At 33.3% G+C, this 21,780-nt stretch overlaps 3 protein-coding genes and 1 pseudogene across 3 annotated transcripts; all 4 read left to right on the top strand.

Moving 5' to 3' along the window:
- The first annotated feature begins 3,844 nt into the window (after positions 1-3,844).
- LOC110727802 lies at positions 3,845-5,534 on the top strand (annotated as a pseudogene).
- Positions 5,535-5,860: 326 nt separating this feature from the next.
- Positions 5,861-15,422, top strand: LOC110728197 (F-box/FBD/LRR-repeat protein At2g26030-like). Its single transcript, XM_021907859.1, has 9 exons — positions 5,861-6,025; positions 6,683-7,921; positions 8,018-8,212; positions 8,406-11,557; positions 11,641-12,281; positions 12,651-12,700; positions 12,783-14,110; positions 14,196-14,393; positions 14,514-15,422. Exons 7-9 carry the CDS (start codon positions 12,881-12,883, stop codon positions 14,769-14,771), a joined length of 1,686 nt encoding a protein of 561 aa, XP_021763551.1. The 5' UTR covers positions 5,861-6,025; positions 6,683-7,921; positions 8,018-8,212; positions 8,406-11,557; positions 11,641-12,281; positions 12,651-12,700; positions 12,783-12,880; the 3' UTR covers positions 14,772-15,422.
- On the top strand, positions 6,687-7,566 carry LOC110727736 (putative F-box/LRR-repeat protein At4g13960). Its single transcript, XM_021907316.1, has 2 exons — positions 6,687-7,105; positions 7,212-7,566. Exons 1-2 carry the CDS (start codon positions 6,687-6,689, stop codon positions 7,564-7,566), a joined length of 774 nt encoding a protein of 257 aa, XP_021763008.1.
- A 2,584-nt stretch (positions 15,423-18,006) lies between the features above and the next one.
- On the top strand, positions 18,007-19,793 carry LOC110728198. Its single transcript, XM_021907860.1, has 4 exons — positions 18,007-18,354; positions 18,452-18,649; positions 18,829-19,073; positions 19,186-19,793. Exons 1-4 carry the CDS (start codon positions 18,022-18,024, stop codon positions 19,190-19,192), a joined length of 783 nt encoding a protein of 260 aa, XP_021763552.1. The 5' UTR covers positions 18,007-18,021; the 3' UTR covers positions 19,193-19,793.
- The last annotated feature ends 1,987 nt before the right edge of the window (positions 19,794-21,780 follow it).

The following is a 21,780-nucleotide window of genomic DNA, read 5'->3' as shown; positions in this document are numbered from 1 at the left end:
TTATGAATTGGACTACGCAATAAGCCTGAAAGGTTTACCCTATGAAATTATTTACGTGGCGGATATTACATAATAGGATACTCATAGAGTTGTGCCCGAATAAGATTTTAATTAGAATTCATTTCGACTATACTATTGACTCTATCACGTTCACGTTGTACTCAAGTTTGTATGAAACAAATCATCTTACATTCGGGTATATCATATATCTATAAAAGAGGTTTTTAAGTAAAATGAACGAAATTGATAAAAGAAGCAAAATTTAAAAAGGTTATTACAGTGAACTTTAATACAGTATCTAATTTAATTAAATGTAATGTCGTTATTTCAAAGACTAAATAGATCATATATACATATGTCATTAGCTAACATTAATTAAATGTAATGTTGTTATTTCAAAGACTAAATAGATCATATGTCATTAGCTAACATTAATTAAATGTAAGGTCGTTATTTCAAAGACTAAATAGATCATATGTTATTAGCTAGCATTAATTAAATGTAATGTCATTATAAATAGATCATATGTCATTAGCTAACATGAATAAGACATAAAATGAACCAAGAGAAAGGGATGCTTCGCCAATTAACGTCGAGAGTTGTAGTACTCCTTTAACGAAATAATTGGTATAATATCGATTGACAACATAAGTTTGGGGATCAGACAGCGACTACAAATCAATATCAATATATACACTCTTCGATGGATACAATATAACACTTCCTCGCTCTGTCTCCATATTTTTGCTCCATTACAAATAAATGGGTCAAATTTAAAAAAATTTGACCATAAATTCTCATTAATCAACACGAGATAATATATTCATGTGGGGGTCTTATTAGATTTGTCTCATTATATATTTTATTAAAATAACGAGTATATAAATGAAGTTATATTTATTTTAAAACGCGTCTTGAAAACCGTAAAAAGTCAAATGAGGCAAAAAAATTAGGAACGGAGGAAGTACCTCGTATTTAATGAGTGATCCAGTGTGGTTGAGTAGGTCGATCCATGTCGACCACAAAGGCTCAAATAGACAGTTATATTCATATACGCTACAATAAAGAAGGGGATAGTATGGAGGTTGACATGTTCTTTTCATACAGTTTAGGGGAGGTTGAAAGTGTTAAATGTTGTTATTGTATGAAACATCGATTTGTAAGGTGAGGGGGTAAGAGTGGGTGACATTAAATTAAATTTAATAAATATTTTTTTGGAAGGTAAATGTAATAAATATACTTGTGTAAGACAAAAGTTAACGAACATTTTGGGGGCGTTGGATAAGATAACTAAAAGTAGAAATATTAACTTGAAATAAACATTAATTACACCGATTAATGCATAATTTTGACATGTATTCCCAAATTAATACCATTTTAGAAACTATTTTAAAGGGTTATCTATCCCCCTGAGGACGTACGTTAGCAAGATCCTTGCAAAAATACTTGTCCACTGCAATTGATTATTGACATGGGCTAAAGTAGTGGTTGTTACATTTACTATACCAAATAATTACTAAATAATTATAGTTTTTGGCAAATATACAATATTCTTGTGTGAATTTTTTTTCTTTTTTATTTATAGGCTAGGGTTTATGTAAGGAAGTTGCTTGTTACACTTTTTTTTTTCTTTCTTTTCTTATCAATAACTCTCCGCTTTTCTAATTTACCAGTGGCGGATCTTGGGCCAAAAAGTTAAGAGGGCCAAGGTTTGATCCCTCAACCTTTTGCACAAAAATACAATACTTTAACCACTATGTCACAACATTTTATTTGTAATTATTAGACATCATATTACTCATAATCAACAACTCAAATATGCTTAAGGGGGGCCGGGCCCTTACCCGCCCTAACCAAGATCCGCCCCTGTAATTTACAATAAGTTGAATTTTATGTCCGTTTATAACTTTTCAGCTAGTTTTGGCCTAGTAGTAAAGATTTCAGGTATTATTATTATTATTATTATTATTATTATTATTATTATTATTATTATTATTATTATACAGTCTTCCGTAAATACTTCAATCAAATCAAAATCCAATCCAAAAATGTCTAAATCCAATTAAGATTCCGAGCAAACCGAAATTTAAACTTGTTCATTTAAATCCAACTCGAGAAATTGAATCTTAAAATATTGTACATACAAAGTATTATATAGTGGGTCTAATGGGCCTAATTTAGTTAATGAGATAAATAATATTAAGCAAAAATGTTAAATATTGTTGGAAAACAACATAAAACATATTATCCATAATGTTTGCAGTTAGTCTTATTTATTTGCACTTTTTTTGTTTCTTCGTTTTTGTATCAAAACAACATTAATTTGAATCCAACTCGATTAAAAAAAAAAATACGAAGTAAACATTAACTTTTGATCAATAGTTGTTAGAGGTTGATTGTCAACTTGTAAAGATTGTTGTTTGAATTTAATGTTATTTTGTAATAATGGCTTTAAATTGAACTTTTAAGTCACGTACTATTGCAACATTAATTTTAAATCTTTCATTGCCCTACTTACAAACTACGAATAACTATAAACAACAACCATTGTAGAGAAACCTTACTACATACTAATCCGTACTGTACTGCATTAAAACCTTACAAGAAGAAGCTCTTTATATAAAATATGTCGTTTTATCGACCATTTGATGGACTAAAAATAAAAATAAAAAGAATTGTCCTGTCGAGCCAAAAGCTCAATGCAGATCAATTAAATCAAGGTTAGCAAGTTAGGCCCTTTAAATATGGAGGGGAGGGGGATGAGAAATCTTCATCCAAAAAACTCCTAATGGAGAATAAACCTCCAACTACTAAGCGCATGAAAGGTGAAAGGTGAAAGGTGCAAGGTGCAATTCTTATTAGTAGACCGAATTTAGCTTGTTGACTATAATTGACTTTTAAAAGTATGCAATACTTTAAGGAGGAAAAAGTACGAATACCAAAATACCATATACATAAATTGAAATATTTTTGCCAAGTAAAACTTAATTAACTGCAACATACAAGTATTAAACTATTAATTTGCAAAATTTATGAACAGAATAATATGCATCCTACAAATTTGTTATTTTATCGTTGATAATAACTTTATTTGGATTTCATATTTGACAACATATTTTATCTCCAGCTAAAAATATCAAAGATATGCAAATGTTGATTTTGCTACATTCTCCGTACAAATTGTTTAGTTTGGATTATTTTTAGTTATTACGTCGACAATACATCATATCAATTGAAGTCGATTGTTGAGATTGGACCCATTCTTATAAATCTTGTAAGATTTTCAATCAATTTGATGGCAGAATTATGGGACCAACATCAATGTTTCTCCGCATTAATCAGTTTCAACATAGTTACAATTTTTTTTCTTTTCACGATTTCTAATTACTTAAGTTTCATATATATAGGTGAAAAACTACAAAAAGTTAATTTTTTAAAAGTAACAACAATAGTGATATATATATATATATATATATATATATATATATATATATATATATATATATATATATATATATATAAATAATGTTTAGCTTTCAAATATCAACTTTTAATAATCTATACTTGTTGATAATCAAATACAAAGTATATTATTAGTCAAATTTCTACCTTGACATATAAACTCAATTAAAATGGGACACTTAAAAAATACTGATGGAGTAATCCCTATTAAAATTTACCCTTCAAAAGAGAATTAGCGCAACTATTTTCAAACAGTTATACTTATTTCATTCCTTTTTTACATCTCCACCTACCTTCTATTTATGGCCTAACTAGGCCCTAGCATTTCCTTCCAACTCCTATTTATAGGCAATATCTAGGTTTAGCATTCCCTCTTACACTATATCATTTCCTTTTTACTTAAGAAAAAGAAAAGGGGAAAGATGGAGTTTAGCTTTGTTAAGATTGAGCACTACCTTAATTCCTTCAAATCATCCAATGCTTTTTTACCAACAATTTTGTTCATTCTCTTAGTACTCATTTTTTACTTTAAGTCTAAAAAAAGAACTATCTACCTCTTAGACTATGCATGCTATAAACCTCCACCAACATTAAGAGTCCCATTTTCGACCTTTATTGAGCATGCTATGATCGTCTTTAAAGACAATCCTAAAGTTGCGCGTTTTCAAATGCGTATTCTTGAGAGGGCCGGACTAGGAGATGAAACGGGGCTTCCCCCCGCGCTACAATTCATACCTCCGGAACCCTCATTTTCTAGGACATATGATGAAGCTCTTCTCGTTATCTTCTCTTCTATCGACGAGCTTCTTAAGAAGACCGGCGTTAGACCCAACAATATTAGCATAATTATCACAAATTGTAGCATTTTTTGCCCTACTCCATCATTGTCATCTATGATAATGAATAAATATAAAATGAGAAGTTGTACAAAAACATTTAGCCTTTCGGGTATGGGTTGTAGTGCTAGTGCAATTTCATTAGACTTGGCAAAAAGACTCCTACAAGTTATGCCAAATTCTTATGCACTTGTTGTTAGCACGGAGATCTTAACCCCTAATTGTTACATGGGCTCAGAACGGTCCATGACCGTTCCAGGATGCCTATTTAGATTGGGTTGTAGTTCACTCTTGTTAACTAACAAAAGGGAAGAAAGATATCGCGCCAAGTACCAACTCCTTCATACAATTCGAACCCATATTGGGGCTATTGATGCATCCTATACGAGTGTGATGCAACAAGAAGACGACGAGGGTAGATTGGGAATTGCACTATCCAAGGACTTGTTGGTGGTAGCCGGGGAAGCACTCAGGTTAAATATCACTACACTTGGGCCATTAGTCTTGCCCTTATCAGAAAAGCTTAGGTTCGCATATAATTACGTAGCCCGAAAAATATTAAGGCACAAAAAAATTAAGCCCTACATACCAAATTTTAACAAGGCATTTGATCATTTTTGTATCCATGCGGGTGGTCGGGCCGTGATCGAAGAGATCCAAAAGGCCCTTCGGTTGTCGGCCCAACAAGTGGAAGCTTCGAGAATGAATCTATATAGGTTTGGAAACACATCATCTTCTTCTATTTGGTATGAGTTGAGTACATAGAAGCAAAAGGAAAAATGAAGAAGGGAGATTGTGTTTGGCAAATAGCATTTGGAAGTGGATTTAAGTGTAATAGTATAGTATGGAAGTGTAATAGAAATATTGATCCAAAAATTGATGGGTTTGGGCCTTGGAAGGATTGCATTCACAAGTATCCTATGGATGTTCCGGAAATTCGGAAGTTATAAATTGTAGGAAGAAAAGTTTGGCAACATTTTTGCCAACTTTAGAAATTGCATTGCTCACTTACTTACCGAAAAATGTAAAATGAGCCATTTTTAAGTATTGTTTGTTGACTTGCTATTATAATTTAGTATGTTCTTTGGTTTCATATTGTTTGATTAATGATTAATATTTTATGAATGTTTTTTCTAGTATAGAGTTAAGTATGCAAGATCGTTTGCAGTTTTGTATAAAATGGCTTAAGCTTAACGTTTAAAGGGTTCGTGTTTGATGTATAACAAATTAAGATGGCTTTAGGGTTTAAACATGGTGCATAACAAATTAAGATGGTTTCTAGGGTTTACTTGTTGACTTATTTATAAGTGAAACATATACTTTTTAAATTTTATAATGATATTAAATTTATAAAGTATGTAAGGCTCCTTTTCAAGTCTCATTCCAAAATTTGATCTGATCCAATCTTAATCCTTAATGAACTTTTTCTTTGTTTCTCTAAAGAGTATGACAAATACGAAGTACAATAGTTCTTTCTCCAAAAATAAGAAGTGTGTCCTTTCAACGTTCTCTCTTATATAGTCCGTAATTCGTATGTGGGTAAGTTTGGACTAAACTATTCTACCAACGCAACTCTTGTTACCAAATACTTGTGAAAGAGCGGATTGCAGCAGTCAAACCTCTATTGAGGCCCAAACCGCAAACTTTTGCTTAAAACGCTTATTAGTACCAAACACCCTTCATCTAATTTACCCGGCAACGGAGACGAAATCTCTGTATTTTTCCAGGTATTTTGTTTCATCGAATTAATAGATGAATTTAGTGTAGATGAATTTTTTTATTTGTGATGATAAACTATTTAAATTTTATATATTTTCAATTTACTCCTAACAGGTAATTATTATGCTACGAAAAAATTCGAGTTGCTATTTTGCGAATAATTGTAATGTTGTTGTAATCTTGTTCGGTTGTTCCCAGGTGCCAGTTTTCTCAAATAATTAAAATGGGGGTTTCAGATTCTTTTTTAAAATTTGTTAGAAATCTTAGATGATCAAATATCTGATCTTTGGAATATGAAATGTAAAGTCAGTTTTTGGAATTTTGTTTTTTGTAATAATCTAAATTTGACACAATAATTATTTGATTGGTAATTTAGATTATCTTCTTGAAAGAATTATATGTTAATCTTCATAACATATACTGTAGTATGTTGGATTGTTGAGTTAGAATAAGTTTACAATTTGTGGTCTCGAAAAGATTGAAGCTGAATAAAATCGTTGTTGGGTATGTTGTTACAGAATAATTGGTCTGGTCTATTGGGGTTTGAATGCTTTTCTACTAATGCAACCTTGTTTATGTTTGTGTTTTTGAGTATGAGTAAGATATTAAGATATATCTGAAAAACTTAATTTGGGAGTTGAGAGGTTGTTTGAATGTTTGAATAGAGATATGGGTGATGGAACAACTTCAATTGATCGAATCTCGGAACTACCTGACTTCATTCTTCACCATATATTGTCATATCTTTCGACAAAAGAGGCTGCTCAAACGGGTGTTATATCCAAGAGGTGGCAATATGTTTGGGAAACATTTCCCATCCTTGATTGTAATGAATGGTTTTTCGGAAGAGAATTGGATATACTTAATCCGAAGGAGCTTGGGATTCCTAAAGATGAGCGTCGTAAGATTTTTAATCGAAGATTGAAGTTCATGAGTTATGTTGATGAGAAGCTTCGTCGATTTCGTGAGGAGAATCTTTGTGTGAAGAAGTTTTTCCTTCATATAACCCTTGTGAGTAACAATTTGACCCCTCGTGTTGATACGTGGATGGACCTGGTAGCTGATTTGTGCATTCAGGAATTAGATCTGTATATTACTATGGGAAGAGAAAGACTCTATGACCTGTCTAAGAAGTTACTTACAATGGAATCGATAACCGTTTTAACTTTTAAGAGGCTGCCTTCTATTAAGCAGCCGTCTTGACAGGAATGCTGTTAAGCTATGCTCTTTGGTCGAGCTGCATCTTAGGGATGTCTCTATAGATGAGGATACAATTCAAGATCTCATTTTCTCCATTCATTCAATGAAAGTATTTTCTTTAAAGAATTGTTTAGGTTTTGAGAATCTTGAAATATGTGATCATGATAAGCTGGAGAAGGTGGTGTACCATCCTCATAAAGACTTCAAAGCCAAAACGTTTAGCATTAAGGTGCGAACATTAAAAGAAATTGATTTTTGTAGTGTTGATGAAGAAAAGAGGGCATGTGAAATTATTGTCAGTTCTGTTTGCCAAAATCTGAAACGTTTGTCTGTGGGGTATTCCCGTTGATGCAAAGTGGCTACAAAACATGATTACATCCTTTCCTCTGCTTGAGAATCTGTATTTGGGTGGATGCATATTGCAAGAAGTTATGAAACTCTCAAGTCAAGTTCTCAAGGAGATGCATGTTTGCAATTGTATGAAACTGGTGGAAGCAGAGTTTGATACACCTAATGCACATTCATTCGTGTATCGTGGTGGGAAGACCATGCCTCGCTTATATTCAAGCAGTGTTGCTGCTTATCGGACAGCAGAGCTTTCTGTTCGTCTTGAAAATATGGACAGTGTATGGTTCATGAGGTTGAACAACTTTCTCAAAGATAACAAATTTCAGGACCTGACTTTTTGTATGACTGCTAAATCAGTATGTTTGCCTTTCAACCTTGTAGTGCTTATATAAATCCATTTTGAAGATTTATTCCTATGCTTATTTTGGACAATATTTTTCTTGGTTTGTCAGGATAAGGCTATCTCTTTCGATGTTGAGGACTATGTGGGAATCCATTTTTCTCCCTTGGAACTCAACACTATGAAATTGGTTACGCATACATTGACATCAGTAAACTATGCAGCTCTTTTAGATGCCTTATTTTGGAACTTGCGTCCCAGGATATTGTCTTTAGAGCTTAATTATTATTCTCCTGAATTTTTTAAGGTATGCCTTCATTTCTCCTATCTATCACTTTATATATTGGTTTGCAATTGACTAATGACAAGTTATCGGTTACGCATCTTAAATGCTCCTTGCTCGGTTGTTCATGGTTTAAGAAACGTATGAATGCTTTGAGAAGAGCTTCTACTAATACCGAGGATGAGTTAAAATGTTGAACTGTAAAATATTGTTGCAGGGAATACTGAAAGGTTTGGTGGCTAAAGAAGAACCAAATTGTTACTGCTCTCAGAATCTTGAATGTTGGCGTCACTCATTGAAGGACATAAAGCTAATTAATGTGAAAGGTTTGAAGAGTAATATTGTGTTTAATGCGATGACCCTGAACAAGTTGACTAATTTCTTGGATGATTGGCTGATTGAAGCCCAGAAAACTGTTAAATCTTGTGAACATCTCAAAGTACAAACTTTATCTTTTCAATTGTCTTGGTAATGTATTAATATTGTACAGTAACAACACCTTATGTGAGGTGTGGTATAGTAAAAGCGGGAATATATGCGATGTCCTTATGCTACTAGTGTTTGGAAGGCTTCTTATATTGTAGACTTCCAATATTTGGTGATGTAGTGGGATGGGTAGAGTGGTTTTTTTTTTTTTTTTTTTTAATTCTTGAAGTAAAAAAGAGTAGAATAAACCTGTGAATGAGAGGAATAAACCTGCTGGGAATATGGTAGCAACGAGGTCTGATGCAGTTTGGCATCCTTCTGTAGCTGAAGCAGAAGGTGAAACTGATTACTGATGTATGGTGCTTGCTTTGGAGATCGAGGTGGGAGTTGGCATGGGAATTTTAATTAGATACCATAGTGGGGGTCTGTACAATGGACTGTCTGTAAGCAGTTGAAGCAATCTTTGGATGCTAACATTGTGGAAGAAAAGGCAATCGTGCTTGAACTTCTGATGGTTCTGCAATGCAATTTCTGTGCTATAATTTTTCAAAAGCGACTGTTTGCAGGTTGTTAGTATGGGACTTACTTAGGTGTAATAGTGAGGGAAGCTTTAAATTTGCTAAATGTTTTGATTTAGGTGAGCATGTTCATATTTCAGAGAAGCTACTGAGGTTGCTCATGCCACGGCACAGCCTTATTAACCCCCTTGATTGCCCTATAAGAGTGTGGGTTGGGGTTGTCCGTTGGTTGTGGAGGATGTATTATCTTCAAACTATTGTCTATAAATAAAAGCTAATATAATGATGATTTATCTAAGCAAAACACCTTATTGACAAACTTACAAGTGCTATCTAGTAATCTACGAGTCATCTTTTCAACATATAGCAGCTCTTCCACTCCAGGTATGCTATGTGGTCGTTGCTCTCGTTCCCAAATCCTGAGTTTGGCTAGCATCAGTACCATTCAAGTTATCACCATCTAGTAGTTATTCCAGAGTTGCTTCACAACCTTTTAAATTTGTTCGCAACACTTATTCTTGGCTAGTAATACTTCTCAAGATCTCTGTACAATTAGAAACACCCCTTTGGATAATTTACTTGATGGAAGACGAGGGGTTGACGTTAGGAGACCATCTTGGACAACCACATTAATACTTGGACTGCCTTTGTTAACTCATGCATGATTAACCGAATACCTACTTTGATTTGTTAACTCATGCATGATTCACCTTTGACCTACTTTTTATGATTGATCGTTTATTTAAATGCAACATTTTTAAAAATGAAAACATTCTATTCTTTCTATATATCTCTTGTCACATGATCCTCACCTCTGCCATACTTACATATTTATAGTACTTTTACCTAAATAATTCACCTAATATTACTTTTACATAAATCCAATTGTATAACAAAAAATTGGGTGTTTCTATCAATCTTCTCTAAGCTCTCTTGAACTCTTTCTCTCCTCTCAGGCTATCACCATTCCATCAAAATCAAAAAATTGAAAGGTAATTTTTTTTTTCAATTTTCAGTTTAAATTTGTGTGTTAATTACATAAAATGATATTAAAGAGTATATTTGCATTTTATTACAGATTCTGGATTATTGGATTATTGGGGGTTTGAATGCTTCTCTTGTTTTGCTGCATTTAGAGTTTTGATTAGATAATTTTAAACCTGCATAACTTAAAATTTGATAGATATGGATGATGAGGGAAAAACCTGTATTGATCGAATATCCAAACTACCTGACTTCATTCTTCACCATATATTGTCTTGTCTTTTCACAAAAGAGTCTGTTCAATTGAGTGTTATATCCAAGAGACGGCAATATGTTTTGGAAACGTTCCCCATCCTTGATTGTTGTGAAGGGTATTTCGGAAAATATTTGCGTGTAATCCGAACCTGAAAAGGATTCCTGAAGATGAGTGTCGTTAGATTTTTAATCAAAGAGTCGAGTTCATGAGCTACATTGATAAGAAACTGTGTCGATTTCGTGAAAAGAATCTTCGTGTGAACAAGTTCTCTCTTGGTATAACTCTTGTGAGCAACAAGTTGGCTCCTCGTGTTGATACATGGATGGAATTGCTTGCTGGTACTTGTATACAGGAGTTAAATGTGTATATTCGTGCAGGACATGAAAGACGACATGATCTGTCTAAGATTTTATTTACAATGGAGCCATTAACTGTTTTAATTTTACAAGGTCGTGTTCTATTAAGTAGCTGTCTTGATAGGAATGCTGTTAAGCTATCCTCTTTAGTTGAGCTGCGTCTTATTGGTGTCTCTATAGATGAGGATACAATTCAAGATCTCATTTTCTGTTGTCGTTCAATTAAAGTATTCTTTTTGATGAACTGTGTGGGTTTTGAGAATCTTGAAGTATGTGATCATGATAAACTCGAGAAGATGGTGTACAACAATTTACATAGAGATGTCAAAGACAAAAAGTTTAGCATAGAGGTGCCAACATTAAAAGAACTCGAAATCACTTTTCGTAATGGTGGTGAAGAAACAATGGTATGTGAAATCATTGTCAGTTCTATTTGCCAAAATCTGAAACGTTTGTCTTTGTGGGGTATTCCTGTTGATGCAAAGTGGCTACAAAACATGATTACATCCTTTCCTCTGCTTGAGAATCTGTATTTGGGTGGATGCATATTGCAAGAAGTTATTAAACTCTCAAGTCAAGCTGTCAAGGAGATATGTATTCACAGCTGTATGAAGCTGATGGAAGCAGAGTTTATACACCTAATGTACATTCATTTAAATATTGTGGGCAGACTATGCCTCGCTTATATTCAAACTGTGTTACTGATTATCGGACAGCATATTTCTCTTCCCGTCTTAAAGATATGGACAGTTTATGGTTCATGAGGCTGTACAACTTTCTCAGAGATTTCAGATTTCAAGACTTGACTATTTGGATGATTCCTTATTCAGTATGTCTGTCTTTCAACTTTGTAATTGCTATTTTGATTATTCCTTTGGTTATTTTGTGATAATATTTTTCTTGATTTGTCAGGGCAGGGAAATTTCCTTCAATGCTGAGGACTATATCGGAATACAGTTTCCTCCCTTTGAACTCGACAATATGAAGTTGTTTATGAATGTATTTACATCAATAAACTATGCAGTTCTTTTAAATGGCTTATTCTGGAACTTGCGTCCTAGGATTCTGGAACTCGACAACTATGAATGTATTAGTTTTTTTTTTTTTACTTTCAAAGTGAAAGTGAAAGGAAAAGGATAAGGGATTGAACATTTGAACCCCAACCTCAATAAGAGATTAAAATGGCTCTAATGGGATTGAACCCCAACCTCAACCAAATTTAGGTTTGTACATACTGTACTCAATTAGCTACACAAACGTAGCTTCACCATTAATATACTTATTTTTTTCTTTTCATTTGTACATTATTTTTTTTGACGGGATCATACGTACATGGTACATGAATTAGTTGTATACTTTCTCCGTTTAACTAAAAGTACAACAGTTGAAAATTTTCCGATTAATCAAAATTTATAATAATCCCATCCCAAACCCAGAAAAACCTAACTCCAGTATTTAGTCAGACTTCCATTTTAACACCCTCATTTTTCTCTCTTTTCTCTTCAATCTCTCTCTTCGTAATTCTTGAGGAGCTTGCATATATTTTCATTCTGGTAAGTTTTCGCCCTATACATTCTCAATTTTAAGAATTTGAAGCTTATTTTGATTTTTTTTTTTTTTTTTGTTATGGACCCCTTTGTTAATTAATGTTCGATATTGTGTATAAACATTCTTGATGAACTAATTGATAATTGCTGATTTTATTGGTTGATTTCATGCCCAATTTCATGTTACATTGATGACTTGAATATGTAAAATATTTCCATAAATTATGGATTCCATATTTCAGAGGATAGCTTCGTTAAATAATAATCTAGGTTTTTTTTGTAAGAATTTCTGCAAATTGTACTCATTGGTGATCATATATTGTTATTTGGAGAATGCCCTATTGTTTGCTGATAATTTCTGAACTTGAAAAACAGAGGAAATAAATTGAAACCCTGATGAGCAAATTCATTCAACAAATTGAAAGGTAATTATTTTTTCAATTTCGGTTTACATTTTTGTGTTAATTTTAAAAATGATATTAAAGAGTATATTTGCATTTATTACAGATCCTGGATTATTGGGGATTGAGTGCTTCTCTTGTTGTGCAACATTTAGAGTTTGGAGTAGATAATTTTTAATCTAAATAACTTAAAACTTGAGAGATATGAATGATGAGGGAAAAACCTGTATTGATCGAATATCCGAACTACCTGACTTCATTCTTCACCATATATTATCTTATCTTTTTACAAAAGAAGCTGCTCAATTGAGTGTTATATCCAAGAGATGGCAATATGTTTGGGAAACATTCCCCATCCTTGATTTTCATGAAGGGTATTTTGGAAAAGATTTGTGTGTAATTAATCCGAAGCAGAATTGGATTTCTAAAGATGGGCGTCGTAAGATATTTAATCAAAGAGTCAAGTTCATGAGCTATATTGATAAGAAATTGCATCGATTTCGTGAGAAGAATCTTCGTGTGAACAAGTTTTTTCTTAGTATGACTCTTGTGAGTAACAAGTTGGCTCCTCGAGTTGATACATGGATGGATTTGCTTGCTGATATGCGCATTCAGGAGTTAAATGTGATTATTCGTGCAGGACATGAAAGACGACATGACCTGTCTAAGATATTATTTACAATGGAGTCATTAACCCTTTTAATTTTACAAAGTTGTGTTCTATTAAATAGCCGTCTTGATAGGAATGCTGTTAAGCTATCCTCTTTAGTTGAGATGCATCTTATTCGTGTCTCTATAGATGAGGATACAATTCAAGATCTCATTTTCTGTTGTCATTCAATGAAAGTATTCTTTTTGATGAACTGTGTGGGTTTTGAGAATCTTGAAATATGTGATCATGATAAGCTCGAGAAGATGGTGTACTATTCTCAAAGTGGATTCAAAGACATAGGCATAAAGGTGCCAACATTAAAAGAACTCATTATTCATAATGGTGGCGAAGAAACGATGGTACATGAAATCATTGTCAGTTCTGTTTGCCAAAATCTGAAACATTTGTCTTTGTGGGGAATTCCTATAGATCCAAAATGGCTACAGAGCATGCTTACATCCTTTCCGTTGCTTGAGCATTTAGTCTTGCAAAATTGCGTATTGCAAGAATTTATGAAGCTCTCAAGTCAAGTCCTGAAGGAGATGCATTTGTTGCATTGTACGAAATTGATGGAAGCAGAGTTTGATACACCTAATTTACATACATTTGAATATTGTGGGAAGACCATGCCCCGTTTATATTCAAATAATGTTTCTGATTATCGGACAGCAGAGCTAGAGGTCCGTCTTGAAGATATGAACCGTTTATGGTTCATGAGGTTGAAATACTTTCTCAAAGATAACAAATTTCAAGACCTGACTTTCTCCATGACTTCTATATCAGTATGTCTGCCTTCCAACTTTGTAATTGCTTTATTATTCCATTCTAAAAATTATTTTCAGACAATTCTTATATTTGGTTTTTCAGGGTGAGGTGATCTCCTTCAATGGTGAGGACTATATGGGAATCCAGTTTGCTCCTATTGAACTCAATAATATGAAGTTGGTTGCGTATTCATTGAAATCAATAAACTTTGCAGCTCTTTTAGATAGCTTATTTTGGAACTTGCGTCCCAGGATTTTGTCTATACAGCTTGAATTTTATTCTTCTAAAAAATTTATCAAGGTATGCCTTCATTTCTCATATAATCACTTTTATAGGTTTGCAAATAATTAATAACAAGGTTGTCAAATTACACATCTTAATAGTTCCTTGCTCGATTGTGTATGTAAAATATTGTTGCAGGGACTACTGAAAAGTTTGGTGACTGTTGAAGAACGAAAATGTTGCTGCTCTCAGAATCTTGAATGTTGGCGTCACTCATTGAAGGATATAAAGCTGATTAATAATGTGAAAGGTTTGAAGAGTAATACTGTATTTAACGCGATGACCCTGAACAACTTTACTAATTTTGTGGATGATTGGAAGACTGAAGCCAAGAGAATAGCCAAATCTACTGCTTTTGTCAAAGATGAAACTTTATCTTTTCAATTGTCTTGGTAATAACTAATAAGACTGTTTGTAAGCAGTTGATGCAATCTTTGGATGCTAACGCTGTGGAAGAAAAGACAATCGTGCTTGGAGCTCTGATGGCTCTGAAATGCAATTCTTGTGCTAATAATTGTTTATCTTTTAAAGCCACTATTTGCAGGTTGCTAGTATGAAACTTACTTAGGTTATAACAGTAAGGGAAGATCTAAAATCTGCTAAATGTTTATATTTAGGTGAGTATGTTCGTATATCAGAGAAGATACCGAGGTTGGTCATGCTACAACACACCTTAACCCCCATTGATTGCTCTACAAGAGCATGGGTTGGGTATGTTCGTTGGTTATGAAGGATGTGTTTGCTTCGGGTTGTTGTCTTTCTGTATATAATTAAAAGTTATTACTCTGTAATATTTCGTATATAATTAAGAGTTTTCAAAATATGAGATTAATAAGTGTACTTAGGGGTAGGGATTCCCTCTACTCCCAAGTGTCTGACTCGCAAATACTAAACTAAAAAAATTGTGAGGGTTGAGGTCTATTCTAGGTCTACCTTACCATTAACAAAAATAATAATACATGTACTGATGTACATATGAAAAAAAATAAAATAAAATAAAATTGTACTCAAATTTACTAAAAAGGTAATGCTATATGTAATCCTTACGGCTATGGATAAGCATATTTTTTTTAATTTGGTATTAATTTAGGAATGCATAACGCACAAATTAGTGTAATTAATGTTATATTTTTTTTCTTGTCAAAATAAAAATGTTATATTTTCATTTTTTTTTTTCATTCATTTCTAACTCCTTATTTTTAGCCTTCGGTTATGTTAATCAAAATCAATAACTATATATATACTCTGTACTAAAAGATACACCAGCAATGACACGTGTCACCTTCTGGTGTGTCTTTAGTTTTTTTTTTTTTTTTTTTTTTTTTTGCTAAATAAAATTCGGTTAAAGAAACAAATCTTATACAAAAATAATTCGCTAATCTTATACAATATAATTACTTAAAATAAAAAAAGATTTGACAATCTTTAACTCAAATATTTATGTAACACATCTTTCGTAACTCTTTATTTTTAACAAAATTTGTCAACCATATTTTTAGATTTTTTTTTAATAAAAAACAAATTATAACAAAGTTTAATAATAATTATTGAAAGTTACGGGAACTAACCTACTCCATCCGTTCCTGCTTTCCTATTTGGAGTTTTAAAATGTTATTCATATTTCTATTTTTAGATAGTATGTAAAGACCATTATACCCTCACTTTTTTAACTTTATTTATTGTACTTCCTAAATTACCCTTGCATTTTGCACATGCCTTGTATTATTTTCCATTTTCTCTCTTTAACTTTGTCTATAATTCTACTTTTTACTTTTATTGATGTACTTCATCCACTTTCTCATCCTATTTCTTAAATACCGTGAAAAAACAAAAATAGAAACTATATTATGGAACGGAAGGAGTAGTTCATAATAATTTTATCCTAAACCCAGGAAAACCTAACTCGAGTTAAGGCCTTGTTTGGTTGATGTAGGAAGTAAATTCCTATAAAAAATTCTAATTCATGGGAAATTATTCTTTTATTAAAATTCCTAGGAATTACATACATATGTTTGGTTGACACGTAGAAATTTGTAAATCCTACAAATTGTAAATGACTAAGGGAGGGGTGGATAAGTAAGATCCCATACTTCTATTTTTACACCTTCATTTTTTTTCTCTCTCTTCTCTTTAATATCTCTCTTCGTAACAAGGGCTGTTCTTCAGGAGGTAAGCTTTAGCCCTTTCTATCCTCAATTTTAAGAATTTAAAGTTTAATTTTGATTTGGGGTTTTTTTTTTACCCCTTTGTTAATTAATGCTCAATATTGTGTATAAACATTTTTTATGAACTACGGAGTAATTGCTAATTTTATTAGTTGATTTCATGCCCAACTTCATGTTACATTGATGACTTGAATATGTAAAAAATTTCCCATAAATTTTGGATTCCATATTTCTGAGGATAGCTTCGTTAAATAATAATCTAGGTCTTTTTTTTTGGTAAGAAATTCTGCAAAGTGTACTCTTTGGTGCTCATATATTGTTACTTGGAGAATGCCCTTTTGTTTGCTGATAATTTCGGAACTTGAAAAACAGAGGAAATAATTTGAAACCCTGATGAGCAAATTCAACAAATTGAAATGTAATTATTCTTTGAATTTCAGTTTACATTTCTGTGTTAATTACATAAATGATACGAGTATTAAAGACTATATTTGCATCCTGGATTGAATGCTTCTCTTGTTGTGCAACATTTATAGGTTGGAGTAGATAATTTGTAATTTGAATAACTAAAACTTGAGAGATATGGATGATGAGGGAAAAACCTGTATTGATCGAATATCCGAACTACCTGACTTCATTCTTCACCATATGTTGTCTTATCTTTCAACAAAACAAGCTGCTCAAATGGGTGTTGTATCCAAGAGATGGCAATATGTTTGGGAAACATTTCCCATCCTTGATTGTCATCAACAGTATTTCGGAAAAAGATTATATGTAACTAGCCCAAAGGGGCAAGGGCTTCCTAAAGATTAGCGACGCAAGATTTTTAATCAAAGACTGAAGTTCTTGAGCTATATTGATAAGAAATTGCTTCGATTTCATGAGGAGAAACTTCGTGTGAAGAAGTTTTTTCTTGATATAACCCTTGTGAGTAAAGTTTTGGCCCCTCGTGTTGATACGTGGATGAAAGTGGTTGCTAAAAGGAGTATTCAGGAGTTAATTCTGTATATTTCTACTGGAAAAGGAAGACTTCATGACCTTTCTAAGATTTTATTTACAATGGAGTCACTAACTGTTTTACATCTAACTGGTTCTATCCTATTAAGTAGCCCTCCTGATAGTAAAGCTGTTAAGCTATGCTCTTTAGTTGAGCTGGATCTTCAGTTTGTCACTATAGATGAGGATACAATTCAAGATCTCATCTCCTCTATTCAATCAATGAAAGTGCTCTCTTTGAGGGATTGTTCGGGTTTTGTGAATCTTGACATATGTGGTCATGATAGACTGGAGAAGATGGTGTACTGTCCTCATGGAGATTTCAAAGCGAAAAGGTTTAGCATAAAGGTGCGAACATTAAAAGAACTCGATTTTTTTAAGTTTGACCAAGACATTGACCCAGAAACATTGTCAGTTCTGTTTGCCAAAATCTGAAACGTTTGTCTTTGTGGGTTATTCCCATTGATGCAAAGTGGCTATAAAGCATGATTACATCCTTTCCTCTGCTTGAGCATCTGTCTTTGGGTGGACGCATGTTGCAAGAAGCTATTAAACTCTCTAGTCAATCTCTCAAGGAGATACGTTTTAATGATTGTATGAAACTGGTGGAAGCAGAGGTTGATACACCTAATTTACAATCTTTTAAATATAGTGGGAAGACCATACCTCGCTTATATTTAAACAGCGTTGCTGATTATCGGACAGCAGAATTCTCTGCCCTTCTTGAAGATATGGACAGTTTATGGTTCACAAGGTTGTACAACTTTCTAAGAGATTTCAAATTTCAAGACCTGACTATTGAGATGTGTTCTATACCAGTATGTCTGTCTTTCAACTTTGTAATTGCTATTTTGATTCCATTATAATAATTATTCCTTTGGTTATTTTGTGATAATATTTTTCTTGGTTTGTCAGGGTAGGGAAATCTTCTTCAATGCTGAGGACTCTATCGGGAAACAGTTTCCTCACTTTGAATTCAACAATATGAAGTTGGGTATGCTTATGTTTGGGACGACATCAATAAACTATGCATCTCTTTTGGATGGCTTATTCTGGAACTTGCGTCCTAGGATTCTGTCATTTAAGCTTTCTCTTATTCCTAAAATTTTGAAGGTATGCCTTCTTTTGTTTTTTTAATCGCTTACACTATTGGTTTGCATTGTAGTGACAAATTTTAAGTTATCAGTTTATGCAATTGCTCAATTGTTTATAGTTTGCAAAATGCTTTGAGAAAAAAAATCTAGTAATACAGAGTATGATTTGAAATTTTAAATTGTTAAATATTGTTGCAGGGGCTACTGAAATGTTTGGTGGCTGAAGGACCAAATTGTTACTGCTCTCAAAATCTTGATTGTTGGCGTCACTCGTTGAAGGGTATAAAGCTGATTAATGTGAAAGGTTTGGAGAGTAATACTGTACTTAACGCGATGACCCTAAACAACTTGACTAATTACTTGGATGATTGGGTGATTGAAGTCAAGAAGGGACTTCTGGAGAAGAATTTCCCTGTGAATTCTTTATCTTTGGAATTGTCATGGTATTCTAAAATTGCACAGTAAATCACCTTGGGTGACAGTTACTAATTTATAGTTCATCTTATTTCATTATTTGAGTATTTTGATCATTGTCTTCATACCTTTCTTTGCTAGGTGCTAAGCTCTACCAGTACGCTATGTTGTCGCTGTTCCCGTTCCCAAAGCTTATGACAACCATCGTTATTGCCTTCATAATACACAGTTTGGCCAGCACCAGTATCGTTGAAGTTAACACCGTCTAGTAGGCCAGGTCTTCTAGTTGCTGCACAACCTTCCAACTTTGCTTGTAACAATCACTAAAGATATCTGTATAATTATCTTGAGTAGGTCTGTAGGTGTCTGTCCATCACATTCCAAGGGAGAAGAATCTGGTTGCGCATGAATTGGCCTGTTATGCAATGGCAATGGCAATGACTGTGGGGCACAAGGATCACTTCGAGCTCCAGATTGTGCCAAGCAAGCTCTGGAGCGTGATAGTCGCAACATTTATGCTTGATCTGATGTTTCTGCTGTTCATATTGCTGCTGCTGTGTTACATCTTCAAGTTCTGTTGTACTCCGTATTATAAAATTGGTAGTCTGGTTGGTAGGTAGGCTTTTTGGGTTATTGCCTGCTGGTGCTTCTTGGCTTTTGTTTTTCCCCTGTATTTGCCCCTATAATTATGGGCTGCTAAACTCTCTTATGGCCAAGGCCTTTTATAATACTTCTCTTGTTAAGAAAAATGACCCTTTTGAATTGTTGGACACCATCGTGAGTAACCACACTACTACTACTACTACTATTTTTTTTTTTTTGAAAGAATACTACTACTTCTACTTCTTGGTCTGTACTTAAACAGCTTTCGAAACCAAGAACTTTTCTATATACTTCATAAATATTTTGCTTTTTGTAACTTAATCAATGATTTCCTAACTACTTAAATGTAAACTTTTTAACGTATATTAAATTATTGAGTGCTTATTTTCATTGTATAATACTCGTATGTTTTTGTAGCTTATTCCCTCCATTCCTTTTTATTAGTTAAAGAAAAAAAAAAACTCATGTAATTGGTGGAGCATGTGAATCAAAAAAGGAGTACAACTTTTTAGTGCATACTATACTTCCTCTTTATGTATGTGATTGTACCCAGGCAATGTGATTAGGAGCAAAAAAGTACAAAAAAGAATACTCTGTATAAAAATAGAAAATAAAATATAAAACTCTTAAAACATTTGCACAAATTTAAATTGTAAGATAAGGGCAAAAGGGTCAAATAAGTACATCCAACAATAGTAAAATACCTAAACATAACACTCGAAGTATATTTTTGCAAGGGTAGGATCCAATAAAAGTCCCTTTAAAAGTTAACAATGGAGACTAGTCTAAATTACATACCTAATTAGCTACACAAACTTAGCTTCAACATTTTGAGGAGTTGTACAAAACTATTTGCTACAAATTTTGTAAAAACACTTACGTCCTAGCCTTTAATTTATTCAAATGCGTTGATCGGATTTGGTAATGAAATGAGCACAGAGCACGTGTATTCTTTCCGTCCTGGACTCAATGACACTTTTTTTCTCAACTTCGACTTTTTTTTTTTTTTTTTTTTTAAACTCCTTATTAGGTGTGAAAAAATGTTAATAAATAAATTGTTGGATTTATCTTAATGTATATTATTGGATTATTAAGGTACATTAAAACATGGTTAAAATTCAGGGAAAAAAAATATATGTTAAATATTTTGGAATAAAGGGAGTATTAGTTGCATACTTTCTCTGTTTAACTAAAAATTAGAACAATTGCAATGAGAAATTAATTAATGCAATATGCCAATATGGAAGAGTATTCAAAAGAATAAAAGTTAAAAATACGAAGTATATATTTTATAAGGAATATAAGTGTTTCGGGTGAGCTCCGATAACTGATGTCTGGGGTCGGTAAAGGTTTATTGTCCAACTGCAAACCTGCACAATCAACGAGGATTAGCTAGCCTGGGGGATTATTCGGGGATAACTGCTCTGATGTTAAAGTTAGCAATTGGATGATATATGAGTAAAAATTTAAAAAAAAAAGTGAGAGAGAGTCGGATTTAGAGAGAATACTCTCCTGTTGAAAGAATCAATCAAATCCTTAATCCCATAATAGGGGTCGACTACATGAACCAAATTTGATTATTCCGTGTATTCATCGATAAAGATCCTCCTCCTCCATCCCTTACGATCCAAAGTCTCATCTTCATGCAAATCCATATACTTCATATCCTTCCTAACTCCTTCCCACCAAGTCATTTTTGGTCTCTACCTCGTTTAACCCCTCCATGGTCTCACTCTTCCACTACTATTCGTACCGGTGCACCCTCGGGTCTCCGTCTTACATGCCCAAACCAACGCAGACGATTTTCCCTTAATTTGTCTGCAATGCATGTCTGCCATACCTACCTTCTTGCGAATAACCTCATTTCTGATTCTATCTTTTAGAGTGTTTCCACACATCCACCTTAACATTCACATTTCTGTAACCTCCATCTTTTTAATGTGCTCCTTCTTAGAAGCCCAACATTCTGTACCATAAAGCAACACTGGTCTTATGGCAGTCTTGTAGAATTTTCCCATTAACTGTAAGGGAATGCTTCGGTCACATAACACCACCCGTGGTCGCTCTCCACTTAAGCCACCCCAACTTAATCCAGTGGGCCATGACTTGATCAATGTCACCATTCTTCTGGAT

Source organism: Chenopodium quinoa, unplaced genomic scaffold (genome assembly GCF_001683475.1).
Source record: "Chenopodium quinoa cultivar QQ74 unplaced genomic scaffold, ASM168347v1, whole genome shotgun sequence".
In the NCBI taxonomy this organism is placed as follows: domain Eukaryota; kingdom Viridiplantae; phylum Streptophyta; class Magnoliopsida; order Caryophyllales; family Amaranthaceae; genus Chenopodium; species Chenopodium quinoa.
This window is presented reverse-complemented; position numbering and strand designations above follow the sequence as displayed.

Excerpts from the sequence above, each read along its gene's own strand:
- LOC110728197 (XM_021907859.1), top strand. The coding sequence starts at position 12,881 with ATGAATGATGAGGGAAAAACCTGTATTGATCGAATATCCGAACTACCT. Across the intron at positions 14,111-14,195 it reads TCTCCATGACTTCTATATCA|GGTGAGGTGATCTCCTTCAA; the intron begins GTATGTCTGCCT and ends TTGGTTTTTCAG. Across the intron at positions 14,394-14,513 it reads CTTCTAAAAAATTTATCAAG|GGACTACTGAAAAGTTTGGT; the intron begins GTATGCCTTCAT and ends ATATTGTTGCAG.
- LOC110727736 (XM_021907316.1), top strand. The coding sequence starts at position 6,687 with ATGGGTGATGGAACAACTTCAATTGATCGAATCTCGGAACTACCTGAC. Across the intron at positions 7,106-7,211 it reads TGCATTCAGGAATTAGATCT|CCGTCTTGACAGGAATGCTG; the intron begins GTATATTACTAT and ends TCTATTAAGCAG.
- LOC110728198 (XM_021907860.1), top strand. The coding sequence starts at position 18,022 with ATGATTACATCCTTTCCTCTGCTTGAGCATCTGTCTTTGGGTGGACGC. Across the intron at positions 18,355-18,451 it reads TTGAGATGTGTTCTATACCA|GGTAGGGAAATCTTCTTCAA; the intron begins GTATGTCTGTCT and ends TTGGTTTGTCAG. Across the intron at positions 18,650-18,828 it reads TTATTCCTAAAATTTTGAAG|GGGCTACTGAAATGTTTGGT; the intron begins GTATGCCTTCTT and ends ATATTGTTGCAG.